This window comes from Eleutherodactylus coqui, chromosome 13 (assembly GCF_035609145.1).
Source record: "Eleutherodactylus coqui strain aEleCoq1 chromosome 13, aEleCoq1.hap1, whole genome shotgun sequence".
Classification (NCBI taxonomy): Eukaryota; Metazoa; Chordata; class Amphibia; order Anura; family Eleutherodactylidae; genus Eleutherodactylus; species Eleutherodactylus coqui.
The window spans coordinates 73,330,079-73,349,820 of NC_089849.1; the positions used below are offsets into that span (position 1 = coordinate 73,330,079).

Here is a 19,742-nt window from a genome sequence, read left to right on the forward strand (position 1 = left end):
TGACGCGCCGGCTGCATCATATGACGCGGCGGCGGTAGGTGGGAAAGCGTTTTCACGCTATCTTCCGCTGTGTTAAATACAAAAAAAATAACACAACTCAATAATGTTTTTCTGGTAATGTATTTGTGAATGAAACTCAAAAAATCCCGATCTGCAGAGGTAAGAATGAAGAGAAGTGCTTCATGCAGATTACAGCAAACACTAAACAGCAGTACAGTTAGGCCCCCTGCACACGGCGGGTTTTCCCGCAGAATTTCCACCCCTGCCCGCCCGAATAGGATTGCATTACAAAACGCAATCCTATGCAGACGGCCAGGATTTGACCGCGTAAAAATATACACAGAAAACAAATTACGGCATGCTCTATTTCTGTGCGGGTCTCGCAGAGGCTCGCACAGAAATGTATCTCCCGGCGCCCCAGCTCTGTTCTGCGCATGCACCGGCTGGCCGACAGCCGGCACATCAAAGAGCCGGAGCTGCAGGAGAGGTGAGCGCCGCACTGGTCCCTGCAGGGGCTCGGGTCAGTCCCGCTGCGAGAATTCTCGCAATGGGATCCGACCCGGCTGTCTGCAGGTGGCCATAGGCTCATGTCGGTAACCTTTCTGCTCAACTACATTGTTCTGCCATCCAGTGACCATTTTTAGAACTTCATCCACTGTGTATTACATTCAAAGAGTTTAGCTTAGTCACTGATTTAATTTTATATAAATAATTCACCAGAAAATGAGCAAAAACCTTTTTAGAAAAATGGAAAAAATTTAAATTACATAAAAACCTTACGCGATTCATCATTTCTAAAAGGTAAATTCTGATTCTACACCTAAAAACCCATAAGAATTTAAATATATTGTACGCCAGATGCAAAAATGCTGTTGTGTCTAAACGCGATTGTGCACTTTTCGTTCGGTGCATTGCGAGAGGCACAAAACACGTGCAAACATAAACCTCATTCTTTTGAATGGAGTCATATACATGAGCGATAATTTATTTTATCGCGGTGAAAGGGGGGGGGAAAAAAAAAAAACATCTATCTTTTTGTGTCCCTCGGAACACATTGCCCATTGTTTACAATAGGACAGTAAAAAACATTTCACACCGTGCGATGCAAGAACAATGGGAAACACTTGCTGATCCTCTGACTCACCTGAATGCTGCGCTGGAGGATCGCTACTTCAAATAAATATTGGCGTGAAAAGGCACATTGGTGTGCGCATGTGTAGGTAGCCCATGGGCTCGCCCATGTGTAGGTAGCCTAAGGATGCATTTACAGGGCCGATTTTCATGTGAGTGCAATAATGGTCCGATAGAACCAATGTCGCACTTGCATAGATGCGATTTTCTATGCGAGTGTCATGCATTTAGCAAGAAAAAGACATCGCCGCACTTGGTATTTTCTCATGCGTGAAAATCGACCATTATTCCCTATGGGAACAAAAAATATATATATACATGCGAGCACGATACAAATTTTTTAAGCTCCAATAGGGAAGAATGAGCCCAAAAATAGCTTTGAGGGAAAAAAATGAAAAAGCCTCCATTAAAAACATTTAGCTCTTTTCCTGTGGTTTTATTCATTTTAAGTGAAATCTGCACTTAAAAATCATGTGTGGACCCTTCACACGAGCGTATGCGCAAAAATGCTCGCAAAAGTGCATCACTTTCCCGCTGCAAATGATGTGCTATTTAGCCTAATGAGTCCCAGGTGTTTTCTTTTGCCCGTGGAATAGCGCAGCATATTGCGTAAGTGCACCGTCCATAAACATCTATGGGGAACTTCGGTGTGCAAACGCGCAAAAATAGGGCATGCCGCATTTGTTTTCGCACACAAAAAAATGTGCTGAAAATGAATACATTGAACTCCATGGGTCCTATTCTCTGCGCATTGCACACACAAACACGGTCATGTGAAGCCGCCCTAAGGGTGCATTCAAATGGCCAAGTAAATGGTGCGAGTTTTGTGCTTTGTCAAATATACAAAACTTGCGAATACAGCCCATTATTTACAATGGGTGTATTTACATAGGTAGTCTTTCTCTCATAGCATGCTCTATATCCATGTGAGTCTCTATGCTGCAGATGGCTTTTCCTCTCAGTGTTCACTCCCGCCGGATCTAATGCACGATCAGGGGCTCAGTGCATCGGGTCATGACAAATAGTAGAGTACACCCGAGTCCTTGACAGTGCATCAGGTCTGGTGGAGAGCGAGTGCGGTGAGTGGAGAAGCTGTCTGCAGCATAGAACGGCTTCCCCTCGCAGCACCCAGGGACAATGGCATATTAGCAGACCGAGAGAGGGAAAGTAGTAAAACATAGAGGTGGTGGGACACAGGGCTCTCAAAAATAAATTCTACATGATAGAGACACTTGTTAATAAACTATGTGAACAGAACAGTTGTGTCTGCAGTGGTTCTATAGAGAACAGGTATGGATATAGCTGGATGGAGCGCTGCCTTCTGCTATGCAGCTAGGTGAAGATGGATTTCTCAGCCCTGTATTCACATAGCTGCATAGCCAAAGAGGAATTTTGTAAGAAATATGTACAGTACTCTAATAAAACTTATTGCAAAAATGCTTAGAATCGCCTGTTCTGTACATTTTCAAAAAGCGCAGGTACTTCAGAGTTGGGGTTTTCAGTGGTTTACAAGTTAAACAGATATTCTGTATAGCAAGTTCAATGGGAGGTAAGAGAAGGTGGAGAAGAGTCTGGTCACTGGAGATTAGAGCAAATATGGATGTAGTGCCGAGTCAGTTACGTGTTCTGGTATCTTCTGGAATAATACCTCCACAGTGCCACCTATTGGAAGGCAGCATTCCTTCAAGCCAAAGTCAGACTCTTCATACAAACTTTGAAACCATGACTGGGAAGTAAAAGCAAAGCCAGACTCTCATGTACCTGTCTGTACATGGAGTCAGTGGTGCTGCTTCGTTTTTCTACAATCGCTTGCTACTGGGGTCCCAGGAGTGTGGACCAGTGGAGCTTGCACACAGGACCCGCACCTCATGATGTTTTATGACTGAGTGCTGCTCCTTTGTATTGTGTGTGGATTGCAACACAAAAAAATTTGTCCACCTATTCATTTGCAGCCCCGGCACCATAACGGATTTATTTTCTTTGACCTGACCTAGTTTCTTTCCTTGACAGCAGGCCAAACTTGTGCAGTGCTTCTATTATAGGGGTATGCCGAAAAGCACCAGTTTTCATCATATACTCCTGGGTGATGCTCATTCAATATGTAGGGGTGAGGAGGTGGGTGGGGGTGGGGAATGCATTAATTCTGCCATTGTTTGCGTTTTTCTCTTTTGTAGTTTAAGTAAGGAAAGTTTTGTTTTAGAATTTATTAAAAGGGGTTGTAGATTGCAAGTTATGCCCAAATCCACTGCAGAGACCCCTGCCGATCTTGACACTGAAGGGGGAAGGGTCCTGTGTCCCCCGTCCTCCTGAGGGGTTAATGCACTTCCCCTTGCAGGGAGGAGGAGACTGAATGGAGCACTCCATTCACTTTCAGTGGGGTTGCGGAGATACAAATACCCAGGCACCGCTGGAGTATCAGCCCCATTGAAATTGAGTGCCGACAGCACATGCTCAGGCAACGCTCTCTTCATGGTAATATCACTCTAGGGAAGGAAGCAACCCCCACAGTGACAGGCAGAAGGGGACACAGGCGTCCTGTTCTGGGGATCATGGGGGGCCTATGGATAAGGGAGTGCAGCTGCAAGCACATGGCGGCTAGTATTCGCAAGTATGCTGCTCCCCCTCCCTTTGCTGGCTGGCTCCCAAAGGAGTCTATAGGAGCTACTGGCCTTGTGCCGTCAAAAGATAGGACTTGTTTTTGCATGGAGTAAAATATTGGAGTAAAAAAAAAAAAGTCGTTTGCCTGAAACAACCCATTGGAAACCATAGATTCTTTCAGATGCGATTTTTTGATGCACCTACTCTGCATCAAAATGACGCCCATGTGAACGAGGCCTAAGTATTCCAAAGCATCATTGCCTGTCAGCGTTACCCTGAAAGGCAAACTATTACGCCAAGCTTCTGGCAAGGCCCGTAGGCAGAGGAAACACATCGGCACTCCACCAACTGCGATGCAATGATGTGATGGGTTGCTGGTGGAAGCATGCTCCTGCTGCTAATGACGGCAGCATCTAAGGGGACAGCGCCGATCCTGGCTGTTGAGGAAAGATGGTGGCATGGGCATTGTATAGCCAACAAGATTTCTTCACCTTGGCACCAGCTGAAAGCACAAGAAACACAAGCACCCATCTCTAGACTTGAATATTTATTTGGATATTTACACGTGTGCTGTGCCTTACAGTATGTACATAGGAAACGATCCACTGGATGCACCAACTAAAACCATTCAGGTAACCGAACTATTCAGCTACCTGAACAATTGCGCAGTACAAAGTAGATGCAGAAAAACACATTGCAAACATGAGAAAATCTCCCTTTGATGAATAAAGGGGCAGATTATTATTTATTCACATTCATTCTCAAAAATAAAACCTAGTGGTTCTTACAATAAAACTGAAAGGAAAAGGCCGTTAGAGTACACCGTCATAGGAAATCACATCGCTCTCCACCACCCTAGCCGTGAAGGATCAGGATTGTTGGCTTGTACTTATTTATGGACATTTTAAATTAGTGTAGTTGTGGCTGACTATTAGGGCGATAGGATTGTTAAAAGGATAATGAGACTATGCCAAGTCCATCTGCCCAACACCCATGTAGGGGGCACATGTAGGCATAAAAATGGTGATACAAAATAGCGCTACGGCAACATGGAAGACATTTCATTACCAGGTTGAAAATCTACATTATTTCCTAAATTATCCTCTTCAATGTCATGTTTGTGGATATCTGGTCTTCTACACGGACTGTATCTACACTTCACATTACAGCACATTCTGTAGGCTGTTGGGCCAAAGCTAGACAGACTTGTGTGTGAAGCAGGAGAGAAGTGGCCACTGCTTGACTCTAAATACTATTGCTTTGTTTAGCATACTATTAGAGGTTGTGCAGAACAAACGAAAGACCCTCGTACACTACACAACCCTCCAGGGAAGAATCTCTGGACTAGCGAGTAAAGTGATGACTTATTGTATAAAACAAGAGGAAAGAAATGCATTTCAAGGCCAATGGCCACTTCTTTAGTTATTTGAGATACAGGCAAAGTGAACTGTAGTTAAAGCAGCTGTCTGGGCCTGGAGAAATAAAGATGGCCACACCAGCTTCTCGGACTGGCTGTGTATTAGTATACATCATTAGCCTAAAGGCCAATTTACGCTGAAATTCACTCAAATGGAAGTTTGAGTGATCACTTTGCATAAACTCTTAAGTAGCTAATTAGCTACTTAGCTACCTAAGAGTTTATTACGAGTGTAAATGAAAGCTCCTGCTGTATGCAGAGGACAGCAGGAGCGCTGTTATCTGCAAACAGCTGCTTGTTCTTGGAGCTGTCAGTGGTATCCCGCTGAGAACTCTAAGCAGGATACCAGCTGAAAGAATACTTATCAGTGATATCCCGCTGAGATCTCAGCGATGAAGGAATAGTGCACGGTGGACGCACATTTACATGCAAAGATTTTCGCTCAAAAGAAGGTTTTTGAGCGATAATCATTGTGTCTAAGTGAGCCTTAAGACACTACACCGGCTTTGATTAACCAGTGCTGTCTACATGAATAATGCTGGCCAGTCAGATCAGCATGTAGCGTCTTAATTACCAATGCACACTATGCTTTAGGTAGTCCGAGAAGTGGTTCAGCCATCTTGGTTTCTCTAGGACCGGAGGGTTGCTTTAATAGATAGCTCAGCAGTAGAGAAGATAGTGGGTTAGGCAGCAGTAACATAGGATATGACTATATCAAGCACAAGCTAGCACCATAGTCATATCCCACTATCTTCTATACTGCTGAGCCATGCATTTACAGTCTGCCTCCCAGCTTGACTGAGGAAGAGGCCATTGAGCTCTTGAAACAAGCGTTTCTGCTGGTGCTTTACACAATAAAAGTTATCAATCTTGACTCATTGTTTCTTCATTTGAGGGTTGTGCTGGGTAATTTTATTTTTTTTTTTTATATAAAGACAGTTGTCCTATACAATATTCAAATTTCTATCCCTGGGGCGAGGCGTCCAGCTGGTTGGCTGCACCTCCATTCCAACTCTATCTCTACCAAACTATTGGAAATCAGATCAAATGGAGTTCGGGACTTGCACTTTAGGACTCATTAAAGTGAATGGCTCTGCTGTGGGATATAGCTAAATACCATTTTGGGGGGCATTTAAACAAAACCCCTTAAAAGCTTGGCGGATAGGCAAAACACAATCTGAACTCGGCCTTGAGGTCCTTTTACATGGCCTAAGGATTGGGCTCATTCATAGAAATATGAAAATAGGCCCCCGCAAACGCTTCTTCGTCAACTGATAGGCAGTTATGCTGCAGATGACTTTCCATTACAGCACTATCTTCCTGGGAGATGTGATGAAACTGTATGGGGCATGATAAAAGGACATGCAGCATTTCTTTTTTTCCCCACACAGACCATAAGCAAGAATGTACGGCCGGCTAAATGGGACTTAAGGCTGGGTTCACACGGGGCGGATTTGCCGCAGAATTTCGCCATGGCAAATCTGCATGCGGCCGCTAATCCCGGGATTAGCCAGCCATGTGGACGAGATTGCTCAGAAATCTCATCCACACGGGACGGCCAATGTGCTGCAGCTACGCCGGCAGAAACCGCCGCTGCAGATTTGCCGACCGCAGCATGTTAATTATTTTTTTCTCCTCTATGGGAGCGCCGGCCGCAGCGGAAGAGCGAGCAGCCGGGCCACTTCAAAACCGCCGCAGGTTTTGAAGCAGCGGTTCTCCCGGCGGAAATCTCGCGGTTGTTCGCTGCAGCCAAACCGCGGGATTCCCGTTGCGAATCGGCCCCGTGTGAACCCAGCCTTAGGCGACCAAAATGAAGAAGGTTTCTCTTTACAGTAAAGTGCTAATTATTTCGGGTTATGACCTGTGGCACTTCCAGTGCGCAGACATCTTCTCTGGCTTGCAGGACTAGCATCTGATAAATATACATTACATTCTTATGGTTCTATTACATTTATTATAAGTCCAATTTAATCATTTTCAATCTTTATATTATAATTTTTGCATGTAAAAGTAATTTTTTGCAGAATATAGTATATTGAATATATACTGATCTACAGGTAAATATCCTAATGTCTAAAGATGAATGTGCTGCTGTGCAGTGAGGGCAGCGGTAAAGGATCACAAGTCCCCATTAAATATGTCCCCTGAAATGTAGCAAAGAGATAAATCACCGAATACAGTAAAATTACTTAAATAGATTCAATGAAGACGTTTCTAGTAACAGCCACCGGCGGTCAGGCTCCTGGAACCACTAGTGATCAGTAGATATTGCAGTGTTACACAGCACCCATTGTAAAGAATAGGTGTAAATGTAATGCATGGTCGGTTTACTTAGCAGTTCTCCAATCTGGCCAATACAGGAAGATTCCCCTCTATGGGGACTACATTTCCTAATAGGGTATAGCCAGGGGTTCTCGTCATGAGTAGACAATGTGCTGTTCAAACGCTGCAATGTTTACACAACATTTTACGCATATGCCCGTGTGAATAAACCCTTATAAAAACACTCAACTGAAGGGCAGTCTCAGATTAAGGCCTCCTGGCCATGGCCGTGTCGGACTCCGCCAGTGGAATATTGCAGCGGAGTCCGACACCGCTTCCTTCGAACACCCCATGCTCACTTCTCCGAATCGGCTGCGCGAGTCCCATCCGTCGAGCCGGCACGTATGCACAGTGCAGCGCACGACAGGCCAGCAGTGGGCGGTGACATGTAAGCATGCAATACTTCCAGTGTGCTCACAGCAAAAGTACTGCTTGACAGACAGCTTCCATTGACTACAATGGAAGTTGGCCCTACGGTTTTCCACGGTAATTAGAACAAGCCACGATTACTTTCGCGCTGCAGAATTTTACGCTAGAATTCTGCAGGGTGAACATTGAAAGGCAGAAAGCGATTAGATTCAATAGAACCCAATAGCTGTGGGAGAACGCCGCGGATTTCCACTGCATTTAATCCATCTGTGGGCATTAGCCCTTAGCAGTTTAGTTGGTGGGGATAAATTACATCTGCATATACCATTATGCTTGAGTGAGACTCCCCAAGGGAAACTGTTGGACAAGCTACATTTTCGTTTCCCCCAGCCCATAATTTTGATAATTTTTCAGCAAAGTTTTTTTTAATTTTTTATTAGTCATTATTAACCCTTATCTGCTTTGTTGTTAAATGTCTAGTGAAAGACCCCTCCCCCCCCCCCAAGATCACAACCGTGTCTGCGCTACATATTCAGGTAAGGGTCTCCTATGTCAAGGAATAAAAGTGAGCAGAAAACACACACTTGATGCGTTCGGCTCTGTTCATATAGGCAGGCACTTTCATAGTCCTTTTGGGAAACCTGATTGGTGTGTGTCACTAGACCTTTTATTTATCTGTATTCGTATAGCCAAACTACGCTTTCCGATACCACAACGCAAAAAAAACGTGTATGTATTTTTCTATAACAAAGGAGGTCCATAGCAGAGATGCAAACGTATGAGCGATACGTCCAATTACGTGGGGCATACACACTGAACGCGGTGTGAACATATCCATCGCGCCTTCCCCTCTGATCAACGTGCCGTTAGTAAATGGTCGAGACACTGAGAAATATTGCCTCTCAATTATACCGTTCTCTCCTTATGCGGCCCCGATCCCCCAGGGCTCCCATCACATACCAGCGAGTCATTAAGCGGTCATTGCTAATTATTTGCCAATGTATGTAACGGTTGTGGAGAACAGAAACCCGTGAAGGGCTTACAACAACAGAGCTATCACACAGCTCTCAAAATATCATTATTTTATTACTGATCATTGGTATGGAAGAGACGTTAGAGAATCATAACACAAGTGATCTTCCATATTGTCTTCAGTACTTGTATGCCATCCTGGAGAACTGTGGGGAGTGAGTGACTGACCAAAAATTACGCCGATTCTGCAGGGACTGAAAACCATTTTTGATTCTCCACCTGTCGCGCCGACATTTGATCTTTTTCACCTGAAATACATACATATAAATACATAAGTAAAAGTAACATACATCTTATCTGTATATAGAAGGTATTTTTTCTCAGTTCTGATAGTAAAAAGCGGTTTTCCAGGACTCTGATATAGATAACCCATCCTTAGTATCCCCCACGCAGCATGAGTCAGCCTATCAGATCATTGGGGTCTGGCTCATGGTACTCCTGCTATTTGAATGGGCCACAGCATCTGGGCAATTGCTGTGGCCTCTCCATTGTATACCAGGCACAGTGCCATGCATTGAAGGTGGCCGTGCCTGGTATTGCAGCTCAATTGATTAGAATCCTAGAATGGTAGTGTTGGAAGGAACCTTCAGGCCTCATGTCCACGGGGAAAATCAGATCCGCTACGGATTCTCCATGTAGAATCTGCAGCGGGTCCCTCCTGCCCCGCGGACATGAGCGCTGAAAATAAGAATAAATGAGAATAAACTCACCTCCGATCCGCTCCGTTTCTTCTCTTCGCTGCGGCGTCATCTTCTCTCGTCGCGGCCGGATCTTCTTTCTTCGGCTCGGCGGATGTGCATGATGACGTCGGTGACGTGCCCCGCGCATGCGCCGGGCCGAAGCAAAATGATCCGGCCGCGACTGAGAGAAGATGGCGCCGCGGCGAAGAGAAGAACCGGAGCGTGTGAGTAAAATATGATTTTTGTCTCCCGCGGATCCGGACGGCTTCCATAGGCTTCAATAGAAGCCCGCGGGAGCCGTCCCCGCGGGAGACCCGCATGGTCCAGATTTTTTCATGCTCCATTTTTTTTTAAATCACTTTTATTGACGATCCGCGGGTATTTATCTACCCGCGGGTGGTCAATGCATCCCTATGGGGTGCGGATCCGCGCGCGGGAGAAGAGTTAAAATCCGCTGCGGATTTTAATTCTTATTTTCCCCGTGGACATGAGGCCTTAAGGTAAATCGGGTCCAACCCCCTGCTCAGTGCAGGATTCACTAAATCATCCTAGACAGATGTCTGTCCAGCCTTTGAAGACTTCCATTAAAGGAGAACTCACCACCTCCTATGGTAACCTGTTCCACTCATTCATTACCCTCACTGGCAAAGATTTTTCTAATATCTAATCTTGTGTCTCCTCCCTTTCAGTTTCATCACATTGCTTCTAGTCTTTCCTCGTGCAGATGTGAATAGGGCTGATCCCTATTGACTTTAATGGGACTGAACTGCACAACGTGACCAACAAATCAGACATCTCAGGCCAGTGAAGAGAATATAGTACTCATTGTAAACAGTTTAAACAGCTGATGAGCAAGTGTGCCAAGGAGTCATCTCCCGACAATCCGATATTGATAAGCTATCCTCAAGACCGGGTCATTAATATCAGAGTCCTGGAAAACCCTTTTATAGGGGTTTTCTTAAGGTCGGACAACTCTTTTCCATATGCACTACTAAGGCATATGCATATCAATGCATTACATATTTAGCCATTGATCTGCAGTGCCATATTACAATATGACATTCGCTGCAGTGATAGCCATAAGGAAATGTAAGGCTGAATGTAGTGATCAACTGATTGTTGACCAGTTTCAATTCTCTTAATACGGTCTTGTTCACATCAGCGTTGAAGGTTCCATTCAGACCTTCCATTCCTGATCTCTGCCAAAAAGCAGGACATAGTAGCAGCATGCTGCGCCATATCATCCTGTAAAATGACAGACAGCTGGATGGAAACTGAATGGACCTCATAGTTCTAGGTAATGGGGTCTGTTCTATTCGGCCAGGGGTTGCATTTTCCGTGCTAATGTGAACGAGCTCGAAGACAACCCTGTTAGGAGGCTGAGAAAAAAAAAAACAAAACAAAAAGTACACTTAGGATCGCCGCAAACAAGTCAGCTTTGTTACCTTTCCTCTGTCGAATTCTTCATCCCATTCATCTATAACGGTACTATATTTTCCCTCATTTGCAGGGCAAAAAGCATCTTGGCTCACAGCAGACTGTTCTCCATCCCAAGTACGGACTGACAGAAGAAAAAACATATCTAGTGAGGATTGTGTTCCCACAAAACACAACTTACCGGTATTCTTCAGCATGCCAACATCAGGGATACAAAAATATGGATGCGTGTTTACTGCGGTCACTAATGGGCCTTTGTAAAAACATGGCAAACTAGTCTAAGGCCAGCAAAGGAGTCCTGTGTTGCCAAGATCCAGAGCTCGGCTGTCTACTGTCAACCGGGCTCAGGCGCTAACAGCCAGGAGAGTGCAATCACAGCATGCAAGTAGGTTCAAGGGGGACAGGGCTTCCCCTTTCATCCATCGGCATCCCATACGGCGAATTCCATGACAGGTGGACAGTTCAAAGCCTCTGGATGTGCCAAGCATGCCTCTAGCAGGGTCTGCTTGCTGACCTATCAGAAGTACACTATGCAAGTTAGTGCAGTACAATATACCATCGATCCAACAATCTTTAACTCCACTTGAGGGACAAAATGCTTAAAAGAAAAAAAAAAAAATGGAGTTCTCTAGAAACCCCATTTGGGCCAGTCTCACACAAACTGGGTCGAATTCTGCATGCGGGAGCTCGCAGCAGAATCTGACCATGTGTCCGGCTGGTGCCTGCGCATACCTGTATTTAATCTGTATGCGACGGTCCGGACAGCTCGCTGTGGGACACGCACAGTATAGATTTTTTTTTCCCCCCAAATTCCCCCCCCCCCTTCGCACAGTTGCTAGGTGATGACATGGAATCCGTGACCTTTCCACAATGACAATTGCGAAAGGGCTGCGGGTCGGACGGCTTCCACCGACTTCAATGGAAGCCGTCTGCGTGGAATCCATGCAAAAATAGAGCATGCTGCAATTTTTTTTTCCATAAGCGGACATGCGAACATTCTTTTTTTTTTGTTAATGGGTGTGGAATGCCGCGGATGGTCTGCACCGTACCATAAAAACATTATGCCCATTATACCACAGCATGAGTGGTGAAAAAAAATAAAATAGGGCACGTAAAAACTTCAACATTATTATAAAGACAGTGCAAACTAAGACAAAAGAGTCTTAAAATGCACCAGATTTATCACAGTTGGATGGCGAATGTGTCAAATTTTAACAGTAGCTAGTCTAAGTTTATATCACCTATAGGGCCGATCTCACAGGCATTCACAAAATGCTGCACCCCATCATTGTGATGAGTGACTAGGTGCGTTAAAAAGCGCGAAAATAGAGCAGACAGCGCTCCAAACACCACGCTGATTGTGGTACACAGTGGGTTGTGTGAGAGTGGCCTTAGTGAACTTCGTTTATGCTATAAACTGCATTAAAAATTAGGTGAATTCTGCAGCAAAGGTGGCGACACACACAGACACACACACACAGACACACACACACACACACACACACACACACACACCTTCTGTCCCGTATGCTTTATTACTGGAATTTTTCAGTAGTTCTTGGACAACAGATGAATCCTTCGTACCGTCCCAGGCTGGGCGGAATTTCTTTTCTGATCCGTTAATTGAATGAGATCGTTTGTATCCATCCTTGATGTGTGTATCCCATACAAACACAGAATCTGAGTGAAGAACGAACAGTAGATTAATATCTTTAGAATATCTTAGAAAATAAAGTGGTTCTGTCTTCAGAGGCCGCAGCGTCACCGTTCAAACTTCTGGCATGAGCGCTTACATCCTGGCGACAAGATGCCAGGAGTTTGGGATGATGATGATGCTGTGGCCTGTGATTGGCTGCAGTGGTCACCTGACTTCTGGCGGCAGTCAGCACTGGGGAATAAGGATGGGGCAGCAGGAACAGCTTCAATGGGTCCCAGGAGGTTGAAGACAGGAGAGTATGCCTTTTACTTTGCCTCATACCAAGCCATTAAACTTTTCTGGTAAGGACACAACCCCTTTAACCCATTACTGATCAAGCTTTTTTTTTTTCGCTTTTCCACTTTTGTGTTTTCCGCCCCACTTTTAAAAAAAATCATAACTCCTTTATTTATCCATCGACATCGCTGTATGAGGGCTTGTTTTTTGCAGGTTGAGTTGTATTTTTCAATGGTGCTATATGGAGGACTTGACCGTCCTCCTAACCTGTCCGATTTTAGTAAGTCCTTGAAAGACCCTCCCCACCATGTCCTATGAAGTTTATCCAATGTGTATCACTATACAGCATGTGACTTGTAAGAATGCTAAATAAATGTAACCCTAGGTGGCAAAAAATAAATGAAAAGTTTCCAGTTTTTTTTTTTCTAGTTTGAATACAAATATTGTTAAACATCTTAAAAAGTTTGAAAGGGACTCAAAGTAAGGTGATCTTACCAGAATTTTCTTTCAGAAGGGCCTGCTTCTGTTTACCACTAGATTCAGTTTCCACAATTGTAACGCTGTCCTGTTCTTGTAGCTTCAGCTTCTTTTTCTTGGCTTTTTTAGCCACACGATCCACTTCTTTGTCATCATGTGAACTGTCAGTGGTGCTAAGAGGAGGTCAGTATGTAGATAAGTATCAGTAGAACACTTGGGTTAGAAATCAAACAAAGATCAGGCAGTCCCTCACCTACGAACAACTGCCTGTTTAACCCTTTCCAATCCAATTTTGGATTCAGGGTTTCCTAAAAGACTTTCTCTTTTTACTGTTATACAACGTCGCCATCTGCTGGCTAAAAGCCAGTGTGTGCGTGCCAGAGAGGCTCCGACAGCAGAGTGGCTGGCAATAGACGGTAAGAATACCCTGTCGGACGTCTTCTGACATTGGAGCTGTACAAGCTTCAATCAGAATGTAGGAAGACGTCAGACAGTGGATTGGAAAGGGTTAATATGAATGGAGGCAAGCGATCTCCGGCGCACTCCGACGCCTTGCCCGTGTGACAGTATTGGAGGGATGATCCAGGAATTATTCCAATTGCCAGATTAGAGTCGGGTAGGAATGTTTTCCCTTAAATGAGGTGGATTGGCTTCTACCTCATTGGAGTTTTTGCCTTCCTCTGGATCAACATTGGAGGTAATAGGCTGGACATATGTCTTACTTACTAGGTTATCGCTGGGACGGCTTATAAAACCTAAACCTTTTTATGCAAACAGACCAATAGTCACCTTTAAAAGGGATTTTTCCAGGCAAAAATACTATTGATGTCCTATCTTCAGGTTAATTAAATCAATAGTTGATTAGCCGGGATCTGCCATACGGGATCCTGGATGATCAGCTGAGCAGGTGCCTGCTCTCAGCGCCACTACGACACGTGCAGTGGCTGGTGCTTGTAATTGCAGGTGCAGCTACCATGAATTTTAAATGAGACCCCAGCCTGCAGTTACAAGCGCCGGCCACAACATAGGAGTCAGAGCAGCAGATTCCACTCTGACCCCTGTGTATAGCGGCACCTGCTCAGTTGATCGGCCTGTGTGGTGGCCTAAGTATTGATGACCTATCCTGAGAATAGATAATCAATAGCATTTTTGCCTGGAAAACCCTTTTACACCATGAACAAGAATGCAGCAAAAAAAAATAAAAAAAAAAATTTCTACATGGAAATCTGAACATGGTGCAGATATTATTACGTGCGGATCTCACAGATGTTCACAGCGGATCTGACCCTTCCATTGCTCAGCAGTGAATCAGGAGCACAATCTGTTGTAACACAGTAACCGGCGGACTTCTTACCCATTTAACGGCATCAGGGCCGTATCCTCCACATGCTGCGCAGACTGCAGTCTGTCCCTCTTCTTTCTTTTGCCCTTTGCCTCTAGTGACAATTGCCCGTGGTTGAGTATAGTTTCTGTACTTTTGGTGGCCTGGTGAGCTTTACATTTCTTACGCTTTATTTTGCCATGTTTTATTTTGAATTCATGATTGTTATTAGTCCGTGTCTCCAAGTGAGATACAACACTTTCCGTCCTCCCTTCCTTCAGCAAGGCTTTCCTCTTTTTCTTCTTTTCCTTCTTCATAACTTTACTTTCCTCACTGTCCCCATTGTGGGTTATGAGATGTGCTTCTAAGTGAGATTTGTCTTTTTCATTTGGGGACCTGGCGCTCAGCGTTTCCACAGATTTGTGCCTTGTAATGCCTTGGAGGGACATGGTTGGCGAGGATGTACTATGTGAAGAATGGCTGGTAGGTTGGCTAAGTGGAGGGGAGTGTTGGCATGATTTTGCGGTGTGCTGTGCATGTTTTACATGCAATTTGAAAGATTTCTGCTTAGAATTAGTATTGCTACAAGTCCCTGGGAAGTGGTCTGCGGCTTGAAGAGATGCCCTGCAAGGTAAGAAAGACTATTATTTAGTGATAGGTAAAGGCATTTAAAAAAGCAGCCAAACTGACAATCCCATGAATACACCGAGCGATTGTTAATGCCTATGACCATACAGACCTGTAGCCATTACCGGCCACGTCTCCTACATGACTTAAATCTAAAGAGGTATTGCAGTGTATGTCTAACAGTAGTGTTACTTGAAGATCAGTACTCTACCATTAAAATTCTGCATTTTCATTTTTTGGTCACTGATACAGATATACATTTGCACAAGGATTCCCAGAGAAAGCCAATCAGCAGCCGCGACAGTTGAGATTTTACAGTACCGTATTTTTCCGTGTATAAGACGCACCCACTTTTTTTTTTTTAACCCAAAATTGAAGAAAAGAACATTTTAACCATAAAACAGAACACACTTTCATTTAATAATATCCTCAGGTAATGTTTACACCCCAGTACTATGATAATATTTGGCCTCTGTTGCATCACTACTCTCTTCTTCATCACTGGCAGAGTAAGACAATCTCTTCCCGGATGTTACCGGTATCTTTAGGTTTTGGGGCATCTTGGTTGCAGCTCCATCACTTCCTACTTAAAGGAAGACCTGCTCCGAGCGCGCTGCCTGCTGGGACTGGTAGTTCCTGCTCTGTTAAGCTTTCTGTTTTTAGACTTCGCAGTTGCTTCTGGGAGTTGTAGTGTCTGCCAAGGGGGTGTGTCCTGACATCAGAGGATCCTGGCTGGCTATCGGAATCCACTAAGGATGGGCTCCATACCGAGGACCATAGTAAGTACTGAGAAACATGCTGCTAAACCCAACCCCACCCCCTACCCCCGTGTATAAGACGCAGTTAGATTTTTTCCCCCCCAAAGGCAAAAAACGTGTCTTATACACGGAAAAATACTTTCTACACTCTACCCCTTATGGACCATCCTCTGTTCCCCCCATCCCCTATTTTCGTTAACAGCTCTGATGAGCCGTGCAACTTATCAGAGCGATTGCGGGCTGGTGTTGACTGTAAGAAAACAGACGGCGCCAGCGATATAGAGGGAAATAACCTTGTGTTCTCCCTCCATACACACCCCGAAGGTGCAGGATGTAACCTTATGTTCTGTGTCTTTAAGGGGTAAAAGGTGTATCCCCATCTCAGATTTGCATGGCCGAGATGGGAAAACCAGGCCTCTCTGTTGCAACCAACCACCTGTCGGCAAGAGTCGAGCGCATAGTGCAGTGCCATTCCATAGTTCTCACTGAGGTGAATGGGAGCTACGGAAACAGTGTAGTGGGTGGCCAGCAGCCATGGCAGCAGTTTTACCATCCAGACTATGAAAAGACAAGATGGGTATACCCCTTTGAAGGCATTTTCCCACAACTGACTTAGCATAGGATAGGTGATAAATGTCTGATTGCTGGGCGCCCCACTGAGACCCCATGATTGCTATAAAGGAGGTCTTAAACTCCTGTTCCTCCTCACTGCATGTGTTTGAGCAGCGAAGAGGAGTTTTAACATAGCATTTGCTGAGCATGCATGCTACTGCTTCATTCAAAGACTGATGCAGACAGCAGAGTACAGTGACCGCGTCGGGTTGTTTCCATGAGCCCCAAAGACCATGCATACTCAGCCGCTGCCATCAAACTCCTTACTGCGGTCGCAGTCAGGAGGGCAGCTTTTGACTCTGTTCTAGAAATCATGATGGTCTTCCATTTTTAGACATTTATTATCTATCCTGTGGGAAATGGTCTTTAAGGTCTGCTCATGCGGCATGATCTCCATGTTAATCAAGGGCCAAGATTATTGCAAGCTCCAGTGCAGCCCGTTTGTGTAAGACTCGTTAGCTCAAAAATAAAGTGCATTATTAAAAAGTTGTTAAAAAATTGAAATCCCAAAAAATAAATTAAATTTAAAAAAATTATGTAAAAAAGGACCCACAAACCACCATTTAAAGGGGTTGTCCCGCGCCGAAACGGGTTTTTTTTTTTTTTCAACCCCCCCCCCGTTCGGCGCGAGACAACCCCGATGCAGGGAGGTAAAGAAAGCTCACCGGAGCGCTTACCTGAATCCCCGCGCTCCGGTGACTTCTCTACTCACCGCTGAAGATGGCCTCTTCCTCCGTGGACCGCAGCTCTTCTGTGCGGTCCACTGCCGATTCCAGCCTCCTGATTGGCTGGAATCGGCACGTGACGGGGCGGAGCTACACGGAGCTACACGGAGCCCCATAGAAGACTGCAGAAGACCCGGACTGCGCAAGCGCGGCTAATTTGGCCATCGGAGGGCGAAAATTAGTCGGCACCATGGAGACGAGGACGCCAGCAACGGAACAGGTAAGTATAAAACTTTTTATAACTTCTGCATGGCTCATAATTAATGCACAATGTACATTACAAAGTGCATTATTATGGCCATGCAGAAGTGTACAGACCCACTTGCTGCCTCGGGACAACCCCTTTAATGAAAGGATGGTGCATGAATCTGCATCTAGAACACATGACTCTTTCACGTATCAGAAAATCAAAAAGCGTGGGATTTTGGTCTTTTGTATAAAAGAGGAGTCCTTGACTTACCGATGTGCATGGAGCAGCTGGACTGCGGTGGGACCAGGGGAAACAGAGATGGGATGAGTGGAGCCAGCAGTGATGGAGTGGGGAGGAAGGGAGTGGGCGTCATTTCTGCTTCCCTTCTGCGGCATGCTGCCCTGTAGTTATTGACATAAATAAAATCTTGGTGGTGTAAAGAAAAAGGGAGGTTCGAAGCAAATTAAAACAAATGAAAAAGAAGGGGAAAAAGAGATTTTATATATACTTCTATAAGCCACATAAATAAATATGAAATATATGTGTACAGGGATAAGTAAAAAGTATAAATGAGGAGAGAGAGGACAGCAACAGGCGGAAATGGTGACCACAGCCACAGCAAAAAGAAGGCAGTTGATGGCATTAAAGGGAATCTGTCGGCTCGAACGCATTGTGCAAACTGCAGGCATGATGTTATAGAGCCGGAGGAGCTGAGCAGACGGATATATAGTTTATGGGGAAAGATTCAGGATAACTTGTATTATATTCATTTATATCTCTGCACATTCTGAGCTGAGCTGTCCAGTGGGCGGAGCTATCAGTGATTGACAGCTGTGTGTGACTGTACATACAGGGGTAGCTGTCAATCACCGATAGCTCCGCCCATTTGACTGTTCAGCTCAGGATGTGCAGAGATATAAATGAATATAATACAAGTTATCCTGAGTCTTTCCCCATAAACTATATATCCATCTGCTGAGCTCCTCCGGCTCTATAACATCATGCCTGCAGTTTGGACAGCCTGTTCAAGCGGACAGATTTCCCTTTAAAAAAAAAAAAAATGATTAGAAAAAAAATATATATATATGATTCAAAACATTACATAAAGGGGATGTTATAGAAAAAGCAACATACAAATAAATAGGAAATATAACCAAATTATTGACCTTCTAAGATTGGAGAATTGATTACTAAGTGTAAATCCACTATTACAAACACAAATGCACCGGTTGTGTGTGGTATTACTATTCAGATCCATTCGCTTTAAAGGTGTTATGTGTGGAGAGAAATGCTTCACCCGGTCCAGGTCTAGCAGTCCTGCCAGCACCTTCACTTCCATCCTGCTTCCGACACCAGGTCACATGGTGTGGCCCTTCCGCTGCCCATGATGTGATTGCAGGGGCCTAGATGACCGGATCATTTTAATAATTCATACCACTACTCTGCATCAGAGCTTTTAGTTATTGAAATCAGCCCATCATCTGGACCCCTGCGCTAACATTACAGGCAGTGGAAGGGACACGTCATGTGACCTGGTGTTGGAACTGGACTGGAATCGGAGGTGCTGGCAGCCCTGCACCGGGACTGGATTAGATAAGCATTTCTGTCTAGTGTTACTCGTCGTGACTGGCCAGGTGATAATCTGATATGGATGATCCGATCGGACTTTTATTTTTTGCTTGTGTGTTGGCTTAGCTTTGCCGCCTTGTAGTGCTGGAGTTCTAGGTCTGAATCTGACCTTGTTGGGGATTTGAACCTGGGACCCCACCACTACAAGGCTGCAAAGCTAACCACTGGATTTATTTTAAAAAAATCGGGGTGGTCACTCCCAGCCCCATTACTTTAGTAAATTCCTCAACACCATTTCTATGGGTAGATAATCCCTTCAGTGGAGATGAACTATAATACCAGACAAGACCCCATATACAAGTGTGCCACTGTTTCTGGAAAATACAGGCATATTTTGCAAATCTGGTCCCCCTCTGTCCAGTGTAGCACCCAATTACAGTCGTCATCTATTTTACAGTTGAAACAAAGTACATTTTTCGAAGTATACAGTGTGTGATACTGAACAGTTTGTAGTCAGGGTCTGCCGCTCATGATCCTCGCCGAT

At 44.8% G+C, this 19,742-nt stretch overlaps 1 protein-coding gene across 1 annotated transcript in view; it reads right to left on the minus strand.

Annotated features, from left to right (window-relative positions):
• Window positions 1-4,423: 4,423 nt before the first annotated feature.
• The window catches only part of USP36 (ubiquitin specific peptidase 36), a 35,096-nt gene continuing 19,777 nt past the window's right edge, over window positions 4,424-19,742 (minus strand). Inside the window, exons 14-19 of the mRNA XM_066587155.1 lie at window positions 17,900-18,030; window positions 14,751-15,341; window positions 13,415-13,569; window positions 12,502-12,666; window positions 10,995-11,110; window positions 4,424-9,117 (exon numbers count right to left, since the gene is read on the minus strand). Of these exons, the coding sequence (XP_066443252.1) occupies window positions 8,989-9,117; window positions 10,995-11,110; window positions 12,502-12,666; window positions 13,415-13,569; window positions 14,751-15,341; window positions 17,900-18,030 (1,287 nt within the window). The 3' untranslated portion in view covers window positions 4,424-8,988. The remainder of the gene's footprint in view (window positions 9,118-10,994; window positions 11,111-12,501; window positions 12,667-13,414; window positions 13,570-14,750; window positions 15,342-17,899; window positions 18,031-19,742) is intronic.